Source organism: Mercurialis annua, linkage group LG6 (assembly GCF_937616625.2).
Source record: "Mercurialis annua linkage group LG6, ddMerAnnu1.2, whole genome shotgun sequence".
Taxonomy (NCBI): Eukaryota; Viridiplantae; Streptophyta; class Magnoliopsida; order Malpighiales; family Euphorbiaceae; genus Mercurialis; species Mercurialis annua.
In genome coordinates, this window is record NC_065575.1 from 99,847 (window position 1) to 122,292 (window position 22,446).

Below are 22,446 nucleotides of genomic sequence, written 5' to 3' on the forward strand. Positions count from 1 at the left end.
TGGTCGATTCTGAAAATGATGAGTCTTGGCATTACTTTTTTGAGAAAATAAAAGGAGCTTTTAGAGAAAAGGAGTAGTTATGTATTGTATCTGATAGACATGATAGCATTAAAAAGGCTGCAAATTCAGTATTTCCTCTTGCTAGTCATGGTATTTGCGCGTATCATCTCTTGTGTAACGTCAAAAAACAATTTAAAGTTAATCCTAAAAATCCAAAGAGTTTGAAGGACTGTTTTTTGGGGATGCGAAGGCGTACACGAAAAAAAGTTTTGATTACTTTATGGCAGAACTAGATAGCATCAACGTAGCAATACGACCATACCTTGTTGGTGTTGGGTTAGAAAAATGGGCAAGAGCATATTCAACTGAAAACAGGTACAAAAATTGATTACGATATTTTGTTTTGCTAAATAAATAATAAGATGTTTATAATTAACCTATAATTCACTATAAGATTACTTACAGTTAACCATTAATTTAGTTTTTTAAATACTAATCATTGGAGTTTTATCAGGTACTGGACAATGACATCGAATATTGCTGAGTCTTTTAATGCAGCAATCAAATCAGCAAGGGAATTACCAGTTGCAACACTTCTGGAATATTTGAGGGTATTAGTTCAAGAGTGGAGCTACAAAAATAGAAACATAGCTTCTTATACTATGACAAAACTGACAAATAAAGCAGAAGAAGCACTTAGGGAAAACTATTCACTAGCTAGAAGAATGATGGTAACATCAGATGTTATTTCAAATATATTTATACATTTAACTTGTAGAATAATTTTAGTAATTTTCTAGTTAACTAAAAATGTAATTAAAATGATACAGGTTATTCCATCAGTAACATGTATATACAGTGTGGAAGATGGCACAAAGACTTCAATAGTAGATCTCATTGAGAGGACATCACTACAAAAAATTTGGCTTCTTGTGACGAATAAAATTTATCATGTTAAGCCCAAAATTTGTCACAACAACGTTACTGTGACTACTTTGTGACGAATTTTGTTGGTCACAACAAACAAGTCACAATAAGTCAATTTTATAGTTTGTCACCATAAATTTTCTATTGTGATAAAATTGTTTTGTCACATTCATATTTATTGTGACGAAAATGTATATCACAAGTAATCCAATGTTGTCAAAATTTGTCGTAATATACATCGACTTCTAGTGACAAAACGCTAATAACATGACAAAAAAATATTTTTCACAATTCATATAAATTTGTCACTACATACACCGAGTTATTAGTGACAAAAAGATTATATGGTGATAAAACCATATTTATCACAATTAATATACATTTGTCACCACATACGCCGAGTTATTAGTGACAAAAAGATTGTGAAGTGACAAATAAATATTTATCACAAGTAATCAATCATAAAGTGACGAAATTGATTGCCATAATAATTAATTAATTGTGATACATGTAATTTATCACAACAAGTAATTTAACATAATGTGACGAGATTAATTGTCATTATAATTAGGTAGTTGTGATAAATTTAATTTATCATAAGAAGTAATTTAACTTAACGTGACGAAATTAATTGTCATAATAATTAGTTAGTTGTGATAAATTTAATTTATCACAACACGTAATATAATGATAATGTGACAAAATTAATTGTCATTATAATTTGTCGACGGTGACAAATTTAATTTATCAAAATAAGTAATTTATCATAACGTGACGAAATTAATTGTCATTATAATTTGTCAACGGTGACAAATTTAATTTATCACAACAAGTAAGTTATCATAACGTGACGAAATTAATTGTCATTATAATTAGTTAGCTGTGACAAAAATAATTTATCACAACAAGTAAGTTATCATAATGTGACGAAATTAATTGTCATTACAGTTTGTCATCGGTGACAAATATAATTTATCACAACAAATAATATATTATAACGTGACGAAATTAATTGTCATTATAAGTTGTTAACGGTGACAAATTTAATTTATCACAAGAAGAAATTTATCATTACGTGACGAAATTAATTGTCATTATTATTAGGTAGCTGTAACAAAATTAATTTGTCACAACAAGCTATTATTTCCATTTTTATTGATACCAAAATAATTGAATACGGTAATTTGTTGCTAAAATCAATGAATAAAAAACAAAATCAATTCAAATATTACATAAAATTATCAATGATTAAGTCTTTAATAACACTAAAATAACCGATCGTATGAAACATGTAAACTATTTGCTATAAAGAAAAGAAACTAAATTAGGCCTAACTTTTGATATAGGAGACGTCCATCTTCTTTCATTCAATTCCAATCTGCAAGAAAAAAAATACGTTTATTATATACACTTTTATTTTCAAACTGACATAATTAAGTGAATAATTTTCAAATTATAGAAAAAATTTAAAAGCGTAACGAATTAAAAAATATATTTAAGTAAGCCGTCACATACCAATCATTAGATGGTTCGTCATCAAGAGATTTTTCACAGCCATCGATACATGTTTCGTCGCCATCAATAGATATTTCCTCATCATCTTTTGCATTCAACATTTGTTGAACAAGATGCTTGAGTTTGCTATATGATTGAGAAATGTTATCAATTTTCACCTGTTGATTTTGAATTTGGTCATTTAGTTCTTTAACTTGCTTTTTAGTCTCAAACTTCTCTGCTTGTAAACGAGCTTCAAACTCTGATTCTTTAGCTGTTATCCGTTTGGCTCCATATCCGAGTCCACGAGCATAACCAGACTTCGGTATATCCAAAACCTTTTGTAGAATTTTCCTCCCATCAATTGCAACGCCTTCCTCGAGTGCTTTTGAGCGAATAGCTTCCATTTGTTCCTAATTAATTAAATATGCTTTAATAACACTTTATAAAATTGTGTTTAGATAACTATATATATAAAAAAAGAACTTACGTATTTATCTCCAGCTTCTGGGTCAATCCATGAGCCGTCTTTTTTACGGTGTGCTTGACTGTAGAGCCTCATTTCAGGTGGCTCTTCATCAATGACTTCAGATGTTTCCTATAACGTTCATACAATTGATTAAAAACTAAATGATAAAGAATTTAAATACGAAATCAAAAACAGATTACATATAAACTCATATTTACCATTTCATACAAACGTTGGCAATAAGACTTTGATCCCGAAGTGTGAGAAAAGGTCACTTTCTTGCGATTATTAATGTTTACAGTGCTTCGAGCCTATTATAATAAAGCCAACACATAAAGGTTTTAAAGGTACATATCATATTATCAATAATAAAAGTTTTATATAATTAGATATAAACTATTTTAACCAAAATAGTAGAGATATTCGTATCTCAGAAGCATAACTCGTAAACATGCCAAATACTCGGCGAAGTACAAGCATTTTCTCGAGTTATGTTAATTATGTAGACATCTGAACTCGAGGTAAGGCATAAAACTCGAAGAGTTTCAAGCCTTTCATCGAGTTTGAGCTTCTCAGATATGAACTAACTCGAGGAAGGAAAAAATACTCTACGAGATCATTCATTCCTCGAGATTTTCATTTCTGTATAAGCTCATTTTCGTGGAGAGGCTTTAAACTCGAAGTGTTTCAAGTCTAACCTCGAGTTTAAGCTTATTCAGAGTTAAAATAAATCATGAAAAGGTTAAAAATCATTTAATATTGAAATCCTTTGAACAAACCTCGTATTTTCGTTCAGAACACAATATGTGAAGCTAATTTAGATATAATTGGAAACATACTACCAACTAATTAGATAATAAAGTACTCATTTTTAGCAAACGATAATAGACAATTGTATATAAAATTGAAACATTACCTTAAAGTGTGCATGTTCATCAAAATGTTCACATAGGTTCTTCCAATCGTTAATTTTTACATCCTTGGGTGGATGTTTTTCAGCTTCTTCACGAGTAGGGAACGTCTTATAGTGTAAGTGACACTGATACTTGAAATTTCTAAATCGTCTAGCCATCATTCCATATACTACTTCTCTTGCATGTGGATCACTTAAATCAATCTCAAATTCACCCTATCAATAAAAAAACATATGAATAGTCACATATTATAAGAATACAATTATTCGAAATAACAAGTATGCTATAAAATAATTATTAATTTTACCTGAATAGTTGTAAGTAAGGCTTCCTTTTGTTCAGCGCTTATTTGAGACCAATAAAGTTTACCTAGCGGTGCCATTAATCGAGTGACAATACCAATTTCCATTTTGAATATCTTTTCTGAAGGACCAATTGGTAATCTATTTGTTTTTGCAATCACAATTCCACCAATTTTTGAACCATCTTTAGTCATTTTTTTAACTTCAAATCCTCTAGCTTTACCTCTACCATTCTTTTTTGGAAGAGGACCTAAGAAGTACAACAGTTTACCTCATGTTAGTTTGCTTTTTGTTTCCAAATTGATATGTACCTTTTTAAAAAAATAATTTATATGCAGTTTGTAAACGTTATAGTGACTGAATATAAAGTATATGTGAACCATAAGTCAACCTCAGAAAACAAAAAACAAACACAGAATAGAGAAATACGTAAGAAATACAAAACTTTACCTCATACTAGTTTGCTGCTCTATTAAACTTTATATGTAATTATCATACTATTTTAAAATTTCATATGTATGTCTTATACTATTTTTAAATTTAAATGCAGTTTTTAAGACGTTTTTGTGCCCAAATATGAATCTTATGTCAACCGCATGAAACACAAAATAATCACAAAAAAGAGAAACAAATTGATATGTATGTCTTATACTATTCTTAAACTATTTTTAAATTAAAACACATTTCTTTTTGGGAAGAAGACCTAAGAAATACTACAGTTTATCTCATGTTAGTTTTCTTCTCAATTCAAATTGATATGTATCTCTTATACTATTTTTAATTTTTATTTAGATGCAGTTTTTTATAGGTTTTTGTAACCTAATATGAACCTTATGTCAACCGTATGTCAACTTTATGAAACACAAAATAGAGAAAAAAAAACGAATTGCAAAAAATATAAGGTAAAAAATAACTTGAAAACAATATTTCCATTCCAGAAAAAGCATTGAAACACAATTTCATTTGTTAATTATATCAATTCTCTAAGCAAAATAAATGAAACACAAAATAAATTTAACCTAACCTTCATCAACGTTTGTTGGTTCACCGGACATGGTTTCAGTTTCACCATCCCTGTTAACTTCAGCAGCCACTGGTATTGCAGTTGAATCATCACGGTGGTTGTGATGTTCAATACTATTTGGGTTTTGAATTGGAGGAGACGGAGATGTTGTGTTCACCAAAGGAGGAATAGGTTCCGACTCAGTTTCGGTAGTCTGAGATTGTTGTGATATATTTTTCATCGATGGTTTGTCATTCCCCTTCCTCAAATGAGCTTTCAGTCTAGCTGATCTTTGTAATTCGTTAAACGATATAACTCTTTTTCTAGTATTAAGTGACATTGTTCAGAAAATCGTTGAAACAAATTGAATTGAAGAACAAGTATGGTGAGAATTGTTTGTAATTTTTTTTATGATCGATATTTTGATAAGAACAAAGAAACCACTTTATTTTGTCATTCAACAACGTGATTCCTGCAATTATGGTTAATGCCAAAGAATTTTCCTTTTAGAGGGAACTTCTTTAATTAAAAAATTAAATAAGGAACAAATTATTTTCGTTTCCCTCTCTTTTTTTTTCGTTTCCCTCCTATTTTAATATTTTTTCCCTCCTAATAAATTCGTTTTTAAATTTTCCTGATTTGATTTGCCAAAATCGTGTCAAATCTAATCAGTTTGATATATATTCTGAAAATCTTGTTGCAGAAATATTGTTTTTTACTCGAGGTAGTAGAGAAAGTCGACGAGTTTTATATGTTTCATCGAATATATGCTCTACTGAACTCGTCATAACTCGATGACGTACATGGAAAATATTCGACGAGTTTAAACAATATATACTCGAGTTAAAATCTATTTTTTTCAACTTAATCCAAATATCACCACTTTCCTTTAGATATAGAAGCAAAATGCAAAATAAAAAGTCTTTGTTTCCCATATTAAAAGCAAAACAAAGAGTCTAATGTTGATAAATGGTTGATTTTATGCTTATTTATGATTAGATATCAAAAATTTATGTGTTATTCAACGTAATAGTTGACCACTCCATTTTTATCGCTCTAACATAAATATTTCAAAACAATATTTTGTCTTAATTTTTTTGGAGGTAATATATGCCTTTTGCAAATAAATTGCAACAATAAGAAATTTTTCCACTTTTGCCTATTCTTATAATTTATTTTAATGTTTTTAATTAGTATAATTTGAATTTTTAATAGCTAAATTTATTCCGTTGAATATGATTTTACTCGCATAACCATTATTAAAATTGTATTTTAGGGTTTAGGGTTTAGGGTTTAGGGCTTAGGGTTTAGGGTTTAGGGTTTATGGCTTAGGGTTTAGGGTTTTGGGTTAGGATTAGTGTTAGGGTTAGAAAAAACAACATTAATTAGCAACATTCAATTTTTTTTAATGACCGCTAAAAAAATAAAACAATATTTAATTTATTTTTTTAATGACCGCTAAAAAAATAAAACAATTAATATTTTATTTAGTTTTCCAAGGACATCCATTTTTCATATCGTTGACATAAAAAAACCTCATGTATACTTGAGAACTGAACACGAAAGAATGATTTGTTTCAATTCCATTTTTACATTAACAAAGCAATGTGGCAAAATTTACATGAAGTTAATTTTATGAATTTTGATAAAAATTAAGAGAACTTAAAATATACGTTACATGTGCCTCAATTTAACGTTGCATGTGCCTCAACTTACGTGAGATGTAAAAATAAACCTACAACTTCAACCTACTCGTAAAATAAGACATGATTTCATCACAAATAAACTAACTCGTTTTTAAGTACATAAATCTCAAATTCATGTACATATCTTGCAACCAAGCACTTTTGCAATTTTGAAAACAGATTGGTTCAGGCAGTACACACTTTAATAATCACAAGTTATGAGTAGCACACACAGACATGTTATTATGTCGTTGCATTCTATAAAGTTTATACATTTAATAATGTACGTAATTTAAAATTTTATGAAACAAATTATCAAAAATATATAGATCATATCATAATATATTAATAATTTTAAATGTTTAAATATTAAAAAATCGACTCAACCAAAAAATAAAAGCTTAAAGACTGATGTAATCAAAATATTAATTACATATTTTTAAAATTTAAATATTTAAATTTGTAAAATATTAACATTTATTCAAATTTTCTAGATCATAATCCTTTTTTCTACGGATTTAGATATTTAAATATTAAAAATTGGTGGAAAAGAAAAATAAAAGCTAAAAGACCAATGTAACAAATTAATTACATATTTGTAATTCATAAATATTTAAATTTATCAATTTTTATTCTTTGGCTTTATAAGAAAAGTTAATCAATAAAAGTCATCTAACTATCCTAATTTATAACAATTTAACAAACTTAAATTTAAAGTTTTGTCAAAAAAAATATTAGTGTACAATGATCTAGAATTAACAAGTGTTAATATTCAAATTTGATAATAGCATTCAGAAATATTCATACTTGGTAATAACATTTCAGACCTACTAATAACACATGAGTTTATCACAATTAAACCTACTTATGTTCAAATACATAAACCTCCAAATTCAAAATACTAAATCCATAATCAACAGCTATGCATATACATCTGCTCCACGTCTTCAAAACTGCACCTCCAAGTCTCCAAAACAGCGTATCGAGAATTAGATATTTAGAACCAACTATGCAATCAGCCACCCATCTTATCTGCAATTTGGAAAACAGAGGATATTTCAGGAAGAAAAGTAATGCCCTGAAACCAAATGAATGACAGCATACAGATATGAAATAATCAAAATATTTTGGTTGTTACTAACCTAACTCTCCGGTGTATGTGGAGGTGAAGGATCATGTGCTCCCAAGGTGCCGAAACAAGCCTTCCATCGGCGATGTGACCTTCGTTGTTCTCTTTTAATCTCTTCGATAGATGTTTCAATATTAGTCAACCTGGACTTTGTTTCATTTAACAAAGAAAGTACTTCCTCTTCAAAAGCTCCCCTTCGCTTCGGCTTTCTTGGTCGCCTCACTTCCTCCTCTCTTGGTTGATCTATACCGACATCATCCCTCACCACCTCACCTTGACCATTCTCGGTTTCCAGTTCTCTACTTACATTATCCTCATCTTCGTCACAGTCATCTTCTATTTCTGCTTTTCTTCCCTTTCCTCTTCTCGGCTGGCCAATTTTAATTAAATAACAATTTCGGTCCTTTACATTCATCAATTCTCCATCCATATCAAGAATGTCGGCTTTACGGAGCATAGTTTCATTAAGATACGCATCCCCCAAACATTCCATCTTATGCAAATCATCCTCATCAATAGCACTATGAAGCAATGCTATACAAGTTACTAAATGACCATTTCCAAGTGCAACTTTAGATGATGTTGCCATGGTCATCATGCTTTTAAAAATTAAGTGTATGAAATCAACACTTTTTGCCGAACGTCGCACTAAATAGTCAAGTACTAGTAAATCATCCTTCGTTACTCTATTCGACTCCTTTTTACCACATATAGAATGACAAAGGAATTTATGAAATATAAGATATGATGGTTCAATTATGAGTCCATTAGGAGCTTGTTGTAAATCGACCGAGTCTTCACCGGTCAATTGCTTCCATACTCTATTAACATCAAAATTTGAAGGACAACCTCTAATGCCACCTTTAGGCAACTTCAATTTCTGATTCATAAAATCATACCCTATGCTATAATCAACCCCTTTTATTCTAAAAGAAATTGCTTTTTCATTCTTAGAGGCATAATTCAAGGTGGTATAAAATTCTCTAGTTAACTCTTTATAAACTTGATACTTACCATGTGCAATAAAATTTAAACCCATTCTACCAACTATTTCATCAATTTTTGATTTCAAACCCATCCTAGTCAACAAAGCCATAATCAAAATATCTAGGTATAACAATAGGCTTGCGTGAAATAGTTTCGTAACGAATACCTTCTTCGTCGGAGAAAATTGGAAATGGGCAATCATAATTTGAGGACAAATCTTCTCTTCTAACAAATTTCGGAGGCATAGTTGAACTTGATGATTTCCCTTTTGAAGCAACTCTTTTAGCTCGTCCCTTTGTTGATGCCATCATTTTGGTTAATGATTTGATAAGATTATGATAGCAATTTGATGAATTTAGAGGCTAGGTTTCGGGTTGTGGAATGGGGAAGATTTAGAGAATTTTTTTTTTCACTTGTTTTGATTCTAGGTTTCTAAAGAAAAGTGGGAGGTTTAATTTTCAATTGCAGTAATTTTCAAAATAAATCGAGGTGGGTCTAAATACTCGACGAAAACAAAGCCTGAAATCGAGTTTGGCATAACTGGACTAGCATAAACTCGATGTTAGGTTTAAACTCGTCGAATATTAACCCATCATCAAGTTTATGCAGCACTGAACAGAAACAAACTCGATGTTAGGCTTAAAACTCGTCGAGTATTTAGCCAGACATCGAGTATTTACTTGTCCAGTTCTTTATATGCACATACCCTAATTAAAATAATAATTTTAATCATTTAAATTATTAAAACTATAACAAATTAATTGAAATCTCAAAATTTTAAATTATTGATTTCATTTTTTTACCCTTGAAAAAATGCCTCTATTGAAAACATTAATTTATTTTCAACACCCTTTAAATTTTTTATTCCAATTTTATCCTCATCTAAGGTATATGTCTCTTTAGTGTGTGTCTAATGTATCATATAATTTACCTCTCCTTTTTTCATATAGCGGGAAATACCCATTTGATATTGCAAAATTTGATTTCATTCCTAAATAATCAAAACTCTTTTCTTCCTTCCTAATTTGCCGTGTTCTTCTTTATGACCTAAATCCATGGTGACTACACGGGCTGCCATTGAGAACGACGGTAATATCAAAATCGCTGATATGGGTAAGAAATCCGTTGCAAAAAAAGCTTCAAAAAACAAAAAGGTAGTGTCAACCGGAGAAGCTTCAGTTCCTCCATCTCCTGTGCAGTTGAGTAAGAAGAGACATGCAAATGATTCACCTCCGAAATCGAAGAAACACAAAGGCATTTCCAGAACTGAATCCAAGAAATCTCCTCCTAAGGTATGATTTCATTAGTTTAAAAGTCAATTAAGAACCTACTGCATTAGAATTGTTTGATGTCTTAAAATAATAAATTGACTCTGTTTATATGATTGTTTGAAATTATGTTTAAGTATGATTGTTTGGAATTATGTTTATATAAAATTGTGGTTAGGTTGGTTGGTAGATAGTTTTGAAGGTACAGTTATGAACTCTATTTTTTTAGGGTACTGAAATTTCAGTTTTTGAAGGTTAATTCCTCCATTCTACTGGGTTTGACAATGAAATTTCAGGTTTTGATTTGGTTATTTTTGGGCATTGTATTGAGAGGAATGTTAGAAATTGTTATGAACTCTAAATTACCCTTACTTGGCAGCTAAGTAGGATGGACAATTTACTCAATCAACATTCATGTATTGGAAACTTGGCGTTTCAGACACAAAATTGCAATTTTTATTATGGAAAATCTTGAAATAACAATGACTTGACGTCTACGTGTCCATATCTAAGTGTCTTGTTTACAAGTTTCCGAGTCCGTGTTACATAGCTTGGCAGTTTTAGTGTACATTTATGTAGATACTGGGAGACTTTTATGTTGGAGCTCTAAAATTTGAAAGCTTGAAGTGAACCTGAGCCAGCTTAGTGTTGTTTTACTTGCCTTGGAGGTTTATTACCTTAACCTACAAAATGTTACTTTTTGCACTGCTGAATTGGACCAGCAGTTTTACTTTGACAAGCGCTATAAATATCTGAAAAAGAGTGCTGTAAATCTGTGTGCATACTATGGGTTTAATTTCTGGCTTTTGTTATTTTCCGAATTCCTATTTTCGTCTGGCTCATGTCAACATGTTCTTTGTGAAATTTTTGATATCTAACAGTTTTCACTCTAATTTTCATACAGCTATAGCAGTTTAAAGTAAGCCGAGAAGATCGTGTTCACTCGAAGATTGATACGCGCATGTCATACGATGTCATTTCTGATATCAAATCGACTCTGACTCCAGGTGAATTGGAAAAGTTTAGACAATCTTGCTTTGGCTACTTTCTTGATATTCCCAAGATCAAAGTGCAAAATCAGATCATACATTGTTTATTGTTGAGGGAGGTGGAGCAGCTAAAGAAGTCTGAATTGTGGTTTGAGGTTGGCGGTCATAGGCTGAAATTCGGAATCGACGAATTTGCTTTGATCTCGGGTTTAAACTGTCAAGGTGACAGCAGTAAGTATGCCTATACAAAAGTTGAAAACGGCATTTTGGATAAGTACTTCAGCGGGCTGCAATCTGTTTCTAAACAGACCCTTCAGGACTTTTTCAAAGCTAGGCGTTGGGAGTCGGAGGAGGATGGGTTTAAGATAGCATTTATGCATTTTTTGCATAACTTCTTGCTTGCTTCACCGAGGACTGCTCGTATCCCTTTGAAGGACTTTGACGTAGTTGATTCGGCTGATTTGAACGACTATCCATGGGGTATTGACGTTTTCAAGTACACGTTTGATTCTTTGTCAAAAAGAGCTGTTCTTAGTCCGGGATCTCTTATTATTGAAGACAACATTTACCAGTATCGACTTCAAGGTTTACCATATGCACTGGTATGTTGGTTCTACGAGTGTTGCCCGGCGGTGGAAAATACCTTTGCTCAGCTAGTGAACAAAGATGCTATCCCGCGGATTCTGAGGTGGCAAGCATTCGTTCCTGCAAAATACATTGATGTTGACAGGGATTTATTTGTTGAGATTGCATCCGATGAGGTTCGTATGTGTTAAATTTTCAATTTTTCAAATGTAATTTATCATTGACTCTGTTTTCATATATGGTGTTCATTTGTTATGTGTAGATGATTTTCCGATCAATTGTTCCAACCCCGGCAGAGATGAATGCCCTTCGTCTAGGTGACTTATTCAAAAAAATTAAGGGAAACGAGGAGGGTTATTGTCCGGCATTTAATATATTGAAGGACGGTGAATCAACGTCGAACACTTCGAATTTAAATGTTATGGAAGAGAGGCTGGAAATTTTGATGGCTGGTCAAAAGACGATTAAGGATGATATAATGGATTTGAAACGTTTATTCACTTCCAAATGTTCCGAACTTTTGACAGTTGTCAATTCATTGAATGATAGGCTAACTCTGATTGGTGATTCTAAAACGGTAATTTGTTTTGATTTATGTATTTTGTACTTTTATCACTTAGAGTTTAGTTAAATATAATTTATGTTATTTCATATTATGTTATTGTAACCTGATGGGAACCTAATGTGAACTCCATATCTATATCAGGTTGAAATTGAGAAACATGATGTTTCTGATGGCTTGCAGACAAGGGTTGACAAAGGAAAAAAGGTTGTTCTTCCTGCAGAGGACATTTCAGTGAAACCAAGTAAAAATGGTACTTCTATAGTAATGGAACGAGAAGAAAGGGATGGTAGGGAGTCTGTTGTTCCTGTTTCTGCTGATACTAAAGCTACTTCCAGCAAAGAAAGGGATGGTAGGGAGTCTGCTGATGAAGAAAAAGGTGCTGAAAAAGTCGAATTGGAAGATTTGGTTTGCGAGAAGGCTGTACTTGAAGGCAAGGATGACCGTGGTGAACCTTGTGTTATTGTTTCTTCCGAACACGTTGATGTTATCTCTCCGAATTTTGAGGTATATTTAATAATTTGAAATTAAGCTGTTTTGATTAACTATATTAATTTGTTTATTGTCAATTTACTAGGTTTCGCGACAAAGCGAGTTGAATTTAAAATCTCCACCAGATGACACCATCAATCAGACTAAAAAAAATGCAAGTGAATCGATTGCTGAATTCAAATCAAAGGAGGTATTGTTTGCTTTAAATTATATTTATAGTTTAATTTTATAGTTTACTTACTGTATCCTCTCTTATGTTTTTGGTAGTCTGGTCCTTCTTCAAGCCGCTTCATACCGACGCAAACTGGTTGTAAAGTCCGTATTTGTCCATTTGATGCTAATCACATTTTATTCAGTGATGCCACCAAACAAGACATCATTCAGAATTGGCTGGAAGAAGGACGTCCTAAAGGGGCCAAGTTCGTATCTCGACTAACTTTTTTCAGTTCTGTTTTAATGCTCACTTATTTAATTTTTTTTTTCTTTGTTTGTTTAGAAGGCAAAGCTGGATATACGATCCAAAGATTGATAAATTCCATCCTCGTCTTTCTCTTGGCGTGGTTGATATTGAAACGAAATCCTGGTTTTACCATCTCTACCACGTTGGAAAGCCTCTTGAGTGTTCTGTAAGTATATCCATATTTCTTTTATTTGTTCTTTTTATTTTATTTCATGTGTTTATTATTTGAATTACTCACGATAGTTTTGTTAATAACATTGTTGTGACTGTATGGCTACTTAACCTTGAATTTTGTTTATTTGGCAGCATGTAGATGTTCTCTTTTATTATCTGAGAAAGAAAATAAAATCTGGATGTGCTGCAAACAGTAGATGTACGTCAACTGATAATTTTTTTGATCGGCGTATTCAAACTCTCTACACAGCATACAAGAAAAAGCAAGATGTGTCACTTGTTTCTTTGAAACATACAGTGGCTATCTACATTAAAGGTGGTGCTATGCGTTGCAATACGAATTGGGCTGATGTTGACGATGTTCTTTTTCCGATCAATTGTGTTAACGATTGGCATTGGATTTTGGCTCGCCTGAATTTCAAGGAACGATGCATCTATATCTACAATTCGTTGAGGTCGGCGCAATATGACAGATCAGCAACTGAATATGTTACTTCCTATAGTGTGTTGCTTCCACTATTCCTTCAAGCTACCAATTTTTATGATTCTCGAGATGACATCGATACTACTGCCGGTGCTTATGAGGGAAAGAGAATAACTGATCCGTTCAGAATAGAGATTGTGGAAAACATGCCTATCCAAAATGATGTGTAAGTCTATAATTTGTTTTTAACTTTAGTTGGTTGGGTTATATTAAAGAGTTATGGTGACAGAATAGGAACCTAATGTCAACCTTGTTTCTTATTTTTTTTTATTTTTTTTCTCACTTTTCGTAGTGATTGTGGAGTTCATATGTTTTCCGCTGCTGAGTTCTTTGTTGATGGGAAAGTTATGGGGCATGATTATGATGTCAAAGAACACCGTGCTCGTTACGCTTCATCATTATATTTGTATGCTCGTTGGAAGGAAAGCTCTTCTTGTGTTAGTGAAGATGAGGGTCCTCTAAAACTCAAGAGAACATCTGCCTAGGGAGTGAAGAGGAAGCTAATTTATGGAGGTTCAAGATGAAGAATGTTATTGATTTTTGTTTGTAAAGAAAGTCTCCTTTTTGTCACACTTTTATTTTGCTTGGAGGACATAAATGTCCATTTATTTCTTATTTGAAGTCTATTTTAGAGTATTTGTAAAAACAGGTAATTACAATATGTGTAGTGTTTTAGCAAATTTCCGCAAAATTGTGAATTGTCAATAGTTATATTAAAAGGCAGGAGTTCAATTCTATTTTTCTGTTCTGTTCTATAGTAGAAGTACAAAATTGAGAAAAAATAATTGGTATTACACCAAACCTTAAAATCAAACTAAACCAAAGGAATCAATTGAATGTTTGGCTGATATCTCATATATAATTCCATAAGTTCAAACTCGATGTGTGGCTAATATCTCGACGAGTTTTCATCAACACATCGAGTTTCTGCTATCCAGTTTTCCACAAATTTCATGTTGGGCTGCATAACTACTGCCATAAAACACCAAAATTCTACAATCTACATTCAAGGCAATATAAAAAAGCATCTCTCAGTAAAATTCATACTTACAAGAATCCAAAAAGAGTTCAATAAGCGGTAAATTTCAGTCACTAATCAACGTCTTCGTCTTCATTGTCACTGTCATTTGAGTCTTCTAGTACATCAGTGTCGGCATCATCATAATTGATCGTAGTATCATCCTCCTCATCGCTAGAATAAATCGGGTTTGAGTTTTGACCTTGAAACATTTGACCAACATCAACTTCATCCGGTAATACATCTATAGGATGCAAGAGTTCCAAATTTTCACCACCATTTTGATCGACTTCATGACTATTATCTGCCTCGTATTGCTGATAGGGCTCATCATTCAATATTGAATCTTCATTGCACACTTTTTCCTTTTCTGGCACATCAAATATATTCCTGTGAAATGATTTTTGCACAATTTTCCAATGACCTCCATTTTTCATATCGCTGACATAAAAAACCTGCTGTACTTGAGAACTCAACACGAAAGAATCACCTGTATACCATTTACGGCTCACATTAACAGAAACTAAGTTGCCATCTGTTTTAATTCCATTTTTATCGCCAACATCCCACCAATCACATTTAAACAAGAAAACATGATTCCCATTAACATATTGGAGGTCAATGATATCTGTTAGCACACCATAAAACTCGATTTCTTTCGACTTATGCTCTCCCGTTACTGAAACTCCATTATTTTGAGTCCGACGAAAATTATCACGCTCAACTGTGTGAAACCTAACTCCATTGACAATTATCCCACTGTACCTAGCAATTCGTATATCAGGACCTAATCCCAACGCATATATATGATCTTTTGCTGCAACCAAACCAGTAGCACGTAAGCGTCCAACCTGAAAAATAAGTTTAATGGTGAAATTAGAGGCATAATTCAATATTTAGTACTTTTATAGCATCATACTTACACACTCCTTGAACCAACTAGCAAATCCTGCCTGGTGTCTTTTTTGCACATCTATAACACTTTCCTTTTGTAATTCTTCAATGTGAATCCTGCTTAACGTTTATAAAATTAGATAAAAAGTGTAAAATAAAGCTATTTTGAAACTCTAAAGTCTTTGTTTTTTCAAAATAAAATAACTTACTTAAGATATTCATCAACATCCTCACAATTGTTAAGCACATACCACTGCAATTTTTCAAAATCAGAATGGGATAACGTTTTATATTCTGTAGCTCCTAAAGGTCTTGCATTGTTTGAAAATATGGAAAATCCATTTTCCACTCCTATTTGCACAGGAAAATTATTTCTCTCAACGCGATTATATATTGTCTCAACACCATGAAAATACAGTGAACAAAAGTTCAAACATTCTTTAGTGATATACGCTTCAGCAATTGAACCCTCCGGTCGAGCTAAGTTACGTACATAATTTTTCAAAGTACGTAAGAACCTGCGCAACAAATTTGTTGTAAATGTGAATAAACCATATAGATATATAAAAATTAGTTAAAACTGCAGCAAGAAAACTAAAAATAAAATTTCCTTATCAATTAACCTCTCAATAAAGTACATCCACCTATAGTGAACAGGGCCTCCTAATTCTACTTCACGTGGCAGATGAATTGCCAAATGCATCATTACCACGAAAAAAGATGGAGGATATATCATCTCAAGTTTACATATTATCAAAATGATATCACTCTGCAACTTTTTAACTGTAGATCTTTTTAAAGTCTTCGAACAAAGCTCCTTAAAGAAAGAGCTCAACTCTGATAATGCAGTGTAAACCTCACTACGCAAAGACCCACAAATTGATGCTGGAAGTAACCGTTGCAAGAATATATGATAATCATGGCTTTTCATCCCCATAACTTTGCAGTCCTGAACACTTACACATCGAGAAAGATTGGAAGCATATCCGTCTGGCAACCGGATTGACTGCAACCATTCGCAAAACTTTCTCCTTTCAGGCTTCGGTAATGTATAACAAGCAAGTGGCATAAAAAATTTATTTCCCTTTTGCTGTAAATGTAACTCTTTTCTTATACCCATTGCTTCTAAATCCATTCGAGCCTTAATGTTATCCTTAGATTTTCCATCAATATTCATCAACGTACCCAATATATTTTCACATATATTCTTCTCAATATGCATTACATCTAAATTATGACGTAATTTTAATGTTTTCCAGTAAGGAAATTCAAAGAATATACTTCTCTTTGTCCAATTGAGCTCTTCAGGACCACGTGCACGCTTTTTTTGGTTAGGTGTCTTCCCAAAAACAAGGCTTTTTGGAAGCAAATCTAATTGCCTTAGAACTTCATCTCCTGACAACTCTTCAGGCTTTGACCCGTGCTCTGGTTTGCCATCAAATTTTCTGCTTTTTCTCCAAGAATGTTGGGCATGTAAATATCTCCGATGACCCATGTAACATTGCTTCACTCCATTTTTTAATGTTAGCGAACACGTCCACTTATTACACACAGGACATGCCAATTTTCCTTTTGTGCTCCATCCAGATAACATTCCATATGCTGGAAAGTCATTTATTGTCCATAATAATGCAGCATGTAATTGAAAATTCTTACCGCTATATGCATCATATGTTGTCACACCGGTCTCCCATAACTCTTTTAACTCATCAATTAATGGCCTTAAATATACATCGATATTATTTCCGGGAGATTCCTTACCAGGAATAAGTAGGGGTGTAAATGAACCGAGCCGAGCCGAGCTTTGGAGTGTTCATGTTCAGCTCGTTTAGCGAATAAGGTGTTCATGTTCGGTTCATGTTCGTTCGAGCTTTAAACAGGGTGTTCATGTTCGGTTCGTTTAAATTTTATAGTGTTCATGTTCAGTTCGTGTTCGGCTCGTGTTCGTTCGTTTAGCCGCTAAACGAACGAGCTCGCGAACGAGCTCGATAAGAAATAAACGAGCTCGTTCGCGAGCTTGTTCGCGAGCCTGATTGATAAGCCTGTTCGCGAGCCTGATCGATAAGCTTGTTCGCGAGCTCGTTCGTTTAGTGGCTAAACGAACGACCACGAGTTCAACTCGTTCGCAAAACACGAATACAAGCTGAATTAGTTTTGCCTAATAATGATTTTTTTTCAAACACATAATAAAATTTAAAGTACAGCTGATAAATCCAACAAAAAATTATCTAAACATAAATTACAAAATACATAAGCAACATAAAATTCTAAAGACAAAAATGTAATAGATGCATTTCCTTCTCTTTCAACATCTTCATTTTCAGCAATATTATCCAAAACTGGATTTGTTTGTGAGTTTTGAGTCAATTGAATTTGAATGACACCCTCATTTATATTCGACATTCTGTTACAAAACAATTAAACAATAAAATTAAAAGATACACAAAAAATGCTATTATAAATTTGAAACTAAATAAACAAATATTATCTAATAACAAGGCATCAAAAATCCATATTCAACTTTCAAACTCTATAACAATTAAATTACAGGTATTAAAGAACAGATATTAAATAACAACACCTACCCTAATTAATGATATTATACAGATGAAGTTTTGATTTAAGTGTGGCTGAAAATGGCATACTATAATAATTTTTTGTTGTGACATTACCTTGGAGAAAGCAGTAATTATTCTCGTCTCTTTATGGACTTTCATTATAGGCATTTCAGTGTCCTTTTTTGCATTTGATGAACAGCCCTATTAAATGTAATGAATGAGTTATTGTTGATTTGTTTAGGACGAGTGGGTGATTTGTTTAAAAAGCTATTATAAATAAACAAGAAAACAAAGTAACAAAGGATTTCAAACTCAGCTTTCAAATTACTAACCTCCGAGAAACAGATGTGGTCGGCGATGGAGTAGGGGATGACGAACACCATAATTGCCGAGTAGAAGCAGATCGACACGAACAAAAGAGGCGGCCGAAGAGCAGGTTGTTGAAGGGGCAGAGACGACGAAGACCAGATCGTTGAAGGAGCAGAGGCAACAAAGAGCAGACCGCTGTGGTGACGTGAAGAGTCACCGGCGTGAAGCGTTATTGGCTTAAAGAAATTGAAGAAGAAACTGAATATTGGAGAGGCAGCGTGAAGAAACTGAATATAGGAGAGACATCAGGGTTTAGAATTGTAAAGTCTGTTTAGGTTATTAGTTTTCTTAGCATTTTAGGTTATTAGTTTCAAAACTACGTAGTTTTGATGTTTTGTTAAATATTAATAATTTTAAAATTGTAAAATATATTTATATAAATAAATTTAAATACGAGTTAATTCACGAACACTTAATCGAGCTTAAATGAGCTTGTTTACGAACTCTTAATCGAGCTCGTTCACGAACACTTAATCGAGCTCGTTCACGAACACTTAATCGAGCTCGTTCACGAACTTGTTCACGAACACTTAATCGAGTTGTTCGCGAACGTAAACGAGCCGAACGCCACCATGTTCATGTTCGGCTCGTTTATATTAACGAACGAAAAATTGAGCTCGAACTCGGTTCGTTTAGAATCCGAACGAACATGAACCGAGCTCTTATCGAGCCGAACACCGAGCTGCTCGCGAACGGCTCGGTTCGTTTACACCCCTAGGAATAAGCAAAGATAACATCAAAAAATTCTCCTTCATGCATTTCCATGGTGGTAAGTTATATGGCGTCACAATCACCGGCCACATGCTATAACTCGTGCTCATATTTCCAAAAGGGTTAAATCCATCACTAGTGTAATATCCCGTATTTTTAAATTATTTTTTTAAATTATTTTTTTTATTTTAATTATCAATTTTTACATTCCGTCAAGCTTTATCTAAATTATCATTATTATTACTAAATTAGATATGTTAAGTATTTATTTTTATTAGAAAAAAAAAGGGAAAAAACGAAAAGAAAAGGAAAAAGCCATGCATGCAAACTTCTTCTTATGGTTCACGTGAACTATGGGCCATTTGTTTTTGTTGTAACATAATAGGCCAATAGGCCATGCCTTTAAAGCCCATACAAATTGGTTCCTAAACCATTTGCAGAATCATCTTCCTATTTATGATTTCACGTTTCTTTCTTCTTTTAACCTAATATTTTCTTTCAACATTTAACAAAAAAAAAACTCAGCCACCATTCCTCCTTAGCAAATCTGAGACCTCACCTACCTTCATTCGTTTCATCCTTTCCAATCCGGTAAGTATCTTCGCTTTGTTCTTTTCTTTGATTGATGTTCGATATCGTCTCGTGCCGTTGTTAACTCGTAGCCTCATTATTCTAGCATCGTATCGGTGGATTTATCGCAACTACAATCAGACGACTTCATTATTGTTAATCCTTACGTGTTTCATATCAAATTGGTACGTTGAATCTCTTGTTTTTAATGCCGTTCGGTTTATCGCTTTGGGATTCATATGACTACCGCTTTCTGGAATCTCATGAGCATGAAATTTTGTTAATGTTAGGCTTTGTTTATCTTGTCATTCGAACCTCATCCCATCTCTGAATCATCAAGCTTGTTGTTCTCCAAACGGTACGTACCAAACTCCCGTTTCGTCGCCGTTTCAATTTCGAAACGTTCATGTTATGTTTCTGCCGTTTCTTTTGTTCTTGATACTGTCTTTGGTTCATGTTGGTGGATGATTGTTATATCGTGGATCTCTTTGTTATTTGCTTGCGTATGCGACACGGTTTCATAGTCAAAAATGTTAAACTCGCTGCCATTGTTATGCTTCTGTTCTTGTTCTTGTTTATGAATTATAGCTTTTATGTAGTTGTAGCAATTGGCAGATTAAGTTAGAGGGAAAGTGGTTCTTTTGAAATAAAAGAGATGGTCAAATATCATGAATGATCATTGCATTGTTTTACCTAAATCAATTGAATTATTCAAGTTAGTTTTAACATATTAATCTTGTTTAATAATAGCTTGAACTCTTTTGATTTTAAATAGACAATTTGAATACGTAAAATATTTAATAACTTAAATTAATATAATTACTAGGGTAATTATATTTAATTTTAATGGATATGTCAATTTGGCTAATTTACAAATTAGTACCTGAAAGTTTCTAAAAGACTTATTTTAGTTTAGTTATAACTTTTGGACTTCTAATTGATTTATTATTTAGTAAATTAAGGATTGGAAATTAATTTGATATTCAATCGATTAAAGTACAGTTTAGTCCCTATTTGGCTAAAGTACAGTTTAGTCCCTAAACTTTTATAGACTTTAAATAATTTAGTTTTTGGGTTGTAACTTGGGTTACTTGAACTATAAGATATTAAATTCTATTTAATATAGATAATTGTTTTATCAAGTATTTTTAATTTAATAAACTCGGGTTTATAAAATTAATAAGTTTCGTTTGGGTTAGACTATGGTCACTCAACAAGTGGGAAGAAGCTTGGTAGTTTTGATAACTCGGCTGACTCACTTATATGGATTTATTTAAATTAATTTATATACCATTTTAAATATGTTTATGATTATATTTTATAACTTGGGTTATATTTGGAATGCATTTAATATACGTGTTTATTAAATGTGACTTGGTTTTGCGTTGTGCTAGTCCTATGTGGTGTCTAGTACTCTTTAGAGTTAGGGTCTGATTTTAATTATGATTTTAATATTTTATTTAGACCCGTCGACTGTTCGTACTTCAGAGGCGAACCAGAGTTAGATTGCTTGTCAGGATCACGTGGATTTAGCAAGCAGTGAGTTTATATCTCTATTTACCTCTTTATTAAGCAACTATTATATTTTGTATGTATATATATGTATAAACAGCTTTCGAACTGTTTTCCCGCATTGTGGATTTGATTTGGAACGTGCTACTCGATGGGCATCATCGGGACTGCGTGCGCACCGGTAATGATTATGGTATTGAGGTAGGTTTGAGATACGTCTCACCTTAGTGAGGGCACCGGTGGAAGATACGTCTCCTGGGCTCACTATTTATTAAGTGATAGTCGGGGATCGGTTATTGAGATACGTCTCACCGATACGACAATGGATTTAGAATTGTGGTTTAGGGTTTCATTGAAAATCCATAATGAAAATGTTTTATTAAACGTTTTAAAGGTTTTTAACTTAATAAATGTAAATGGTTATATAAACTCTACTCAGTAAATCTGACCCCGTTGTTTTCCCAAATTTTCCAGGTTTATGATTTGAGCGTTTGGTCGATCTCCGTTTCTTCATTCTCGGAGGTTTTTATTTTATTTTCAGAATAAAAGAGTCGAACTATTTTAAACTCTTAGACCGCAGTAGTAGTTTCATATTATTCTTGTCTTAGTCTTACGTTTATAGTTTTGACTATTGTTTGTTGGATTGGTCCAACTATTACTTTATCGCTTTGGCATGATTACAGTGTTTATGGTATTTATATTATATTGCCATACTGTTGGAGATTATTCTGAGATAAGCGTACGTTAAATATATATATTGCTCTATGTACTTCTAGATTAGGCCGAAGTCTCGGTTGCCCCCGAGCATGTGGTTTTATGCAGGTACATTATTTTAAATGTTATAAATTGGTTATCCGCAAGGCTAGCTACGGGTTTTGGTACAACCATAC

At 32.6% G+C, this 22,446-nt stretch overlaps 6 protein-coding genes and 1 long non-coding RNA gene across 7 annotated transcripts; 4 read left to right on the plus strand and 3 right to left on the minus strand.

The window, feature by feature from the left end:
* Window positions 1–280: 280 nt before the first annotated feature.
* On the plus strand, window positions 281–800 carry LOC130015647 (uncharacterized). The gene is made up of 2 exons (XM_056106191.1): window positions 281–375; window positions 515–800. Exons 1-2 carry the CDS (start codon window positions 281–283, stop codon window positions 798–800), a joined length of 381 nt encoding a protein of 126 aa, XP_055962166.1.
* LOC126686603 (uncharacterized) lies at window positions 801–3,214 on the minus strand. The gene is made up of 4 exons (XM_056106192.1): window positions 3,109–3,214; window positions 2,912–3,019; window positions 2,443–2,834; window positions 801–804 (listed from the first exon to the last, which is right to left on the minus strand). The coding sequence occupies exons 1-4, from the start codon at window positions 3,109–3,111 to the stop codon at window positions 801–803; spliced, it is 507 nt and encodes a 168-aa protein (XP_055962167.1). The 5' UTR covers window positions 3,112–3,214.
* Window positions 3,215–9,965: 6,751 nt separating this feature from the next.
* On the plus strand, window positions 9,966–12,839 carry LOC126686604 (uncharacterized). Its single transcript, XM_050380737.2, has 7 exons — window positions 9,966–10,202; window positions 10,408–10,432; window positions 10,475–10,515; window positions 10,799–10,945; window positions 11,089–11,928; window positions 12,015–12,329; window positions 12,459–12,839. The coding sequence occupies exons 1-7, from the start codon at window positions 9,966–9,968 to the stop codon at window positions 12,837–12,839; spliced, it is 1,986 nt and encodes a 661-aa protein (XP_050236694.2).
* A 448-nt stretch (window positions 12,840–13,287) lies between these two features.
* On the plus strand, window positions 13,288–14,587 carry LOC130015713 (uncharacterized). The gene is made up of 3 exons (XM_056106400.1): window positions 13,288–13,432; window positions 13,573–14,090; window positions 14,217–14,587. The coding sequence occupies exons 2-3, from the start codon at window positions 13,765–13,767 to the stop codon at window positions 14,407–14,409; spliced, it is 519 nt and encodes a 172-aa protein (XP_055962375.1). The 5' UTR covers window positions 13,288–13,432; window positions 13,573–13,764; the 3' UTR covers window positions 14,410–14,587.
* A 226-nt stretch (window positions 14,588–14,813) lies between these two features.
* LOC126686279 (uncharacterized) lies at window positions 14,814–17,594 on the minus strand. Its single transcript, XM_056106193.1, has 5 exons — window positions 16,460–17,594; window positions 16,046–16,354; window positions 15,866–15,953; window positions 15,026–15,793; window positions 14,814–14,924 (listed from the first exon to the last, which is right to left on the minus strand). Exons 1-5 carry the CDS (start codon window positions 17,428–17,430, stop codon window positions 14,814–14,816), a joined length of 2,247 nt encoding a protein of 748 aa, XP_055962168.1. The 5' UTR covers window positions 17,431–17,594.
* Window positions 17,595–18,046: 452 nt separating this feature from the next.
* LOC130015648 (uncharacterized) lies at window positions 18,047–19,343 on the minus strand. The gene is made up of 4 exons (XM_056106194.1): window positions 19,335–19,343; window positions 18,727–18,990; window positions 18,509–18,595; window positions 18,047–18,240 (listed from the first exon to the last, which is right to left on the minus strand). Exons 1-4 carry the CDS (start codon window positions 19,341–19,343, stop codon window positions 18,223–18,225), a joined length of 378 nt encoding a protein of 125 aa, XP_055962169.1. The 3' UTR covers window positions 18,047–18,222.
* A 628-nt stretch (window positions 19,344–19,971) lies between these two features.
* On the plus strand, window positions 19,972–22,446 carry LOC130015626 (uncharacterized). The gene is made up of 4 exons (XR_008790901.1): window positions 19,972–20,065; window positions 20,151–20,229; window positions 20,335–20,402; window positions 21,509–22,446. It is a non-coding gene; the product is annotated as an uncharacterized LOC130015626 (long non-coding RNA).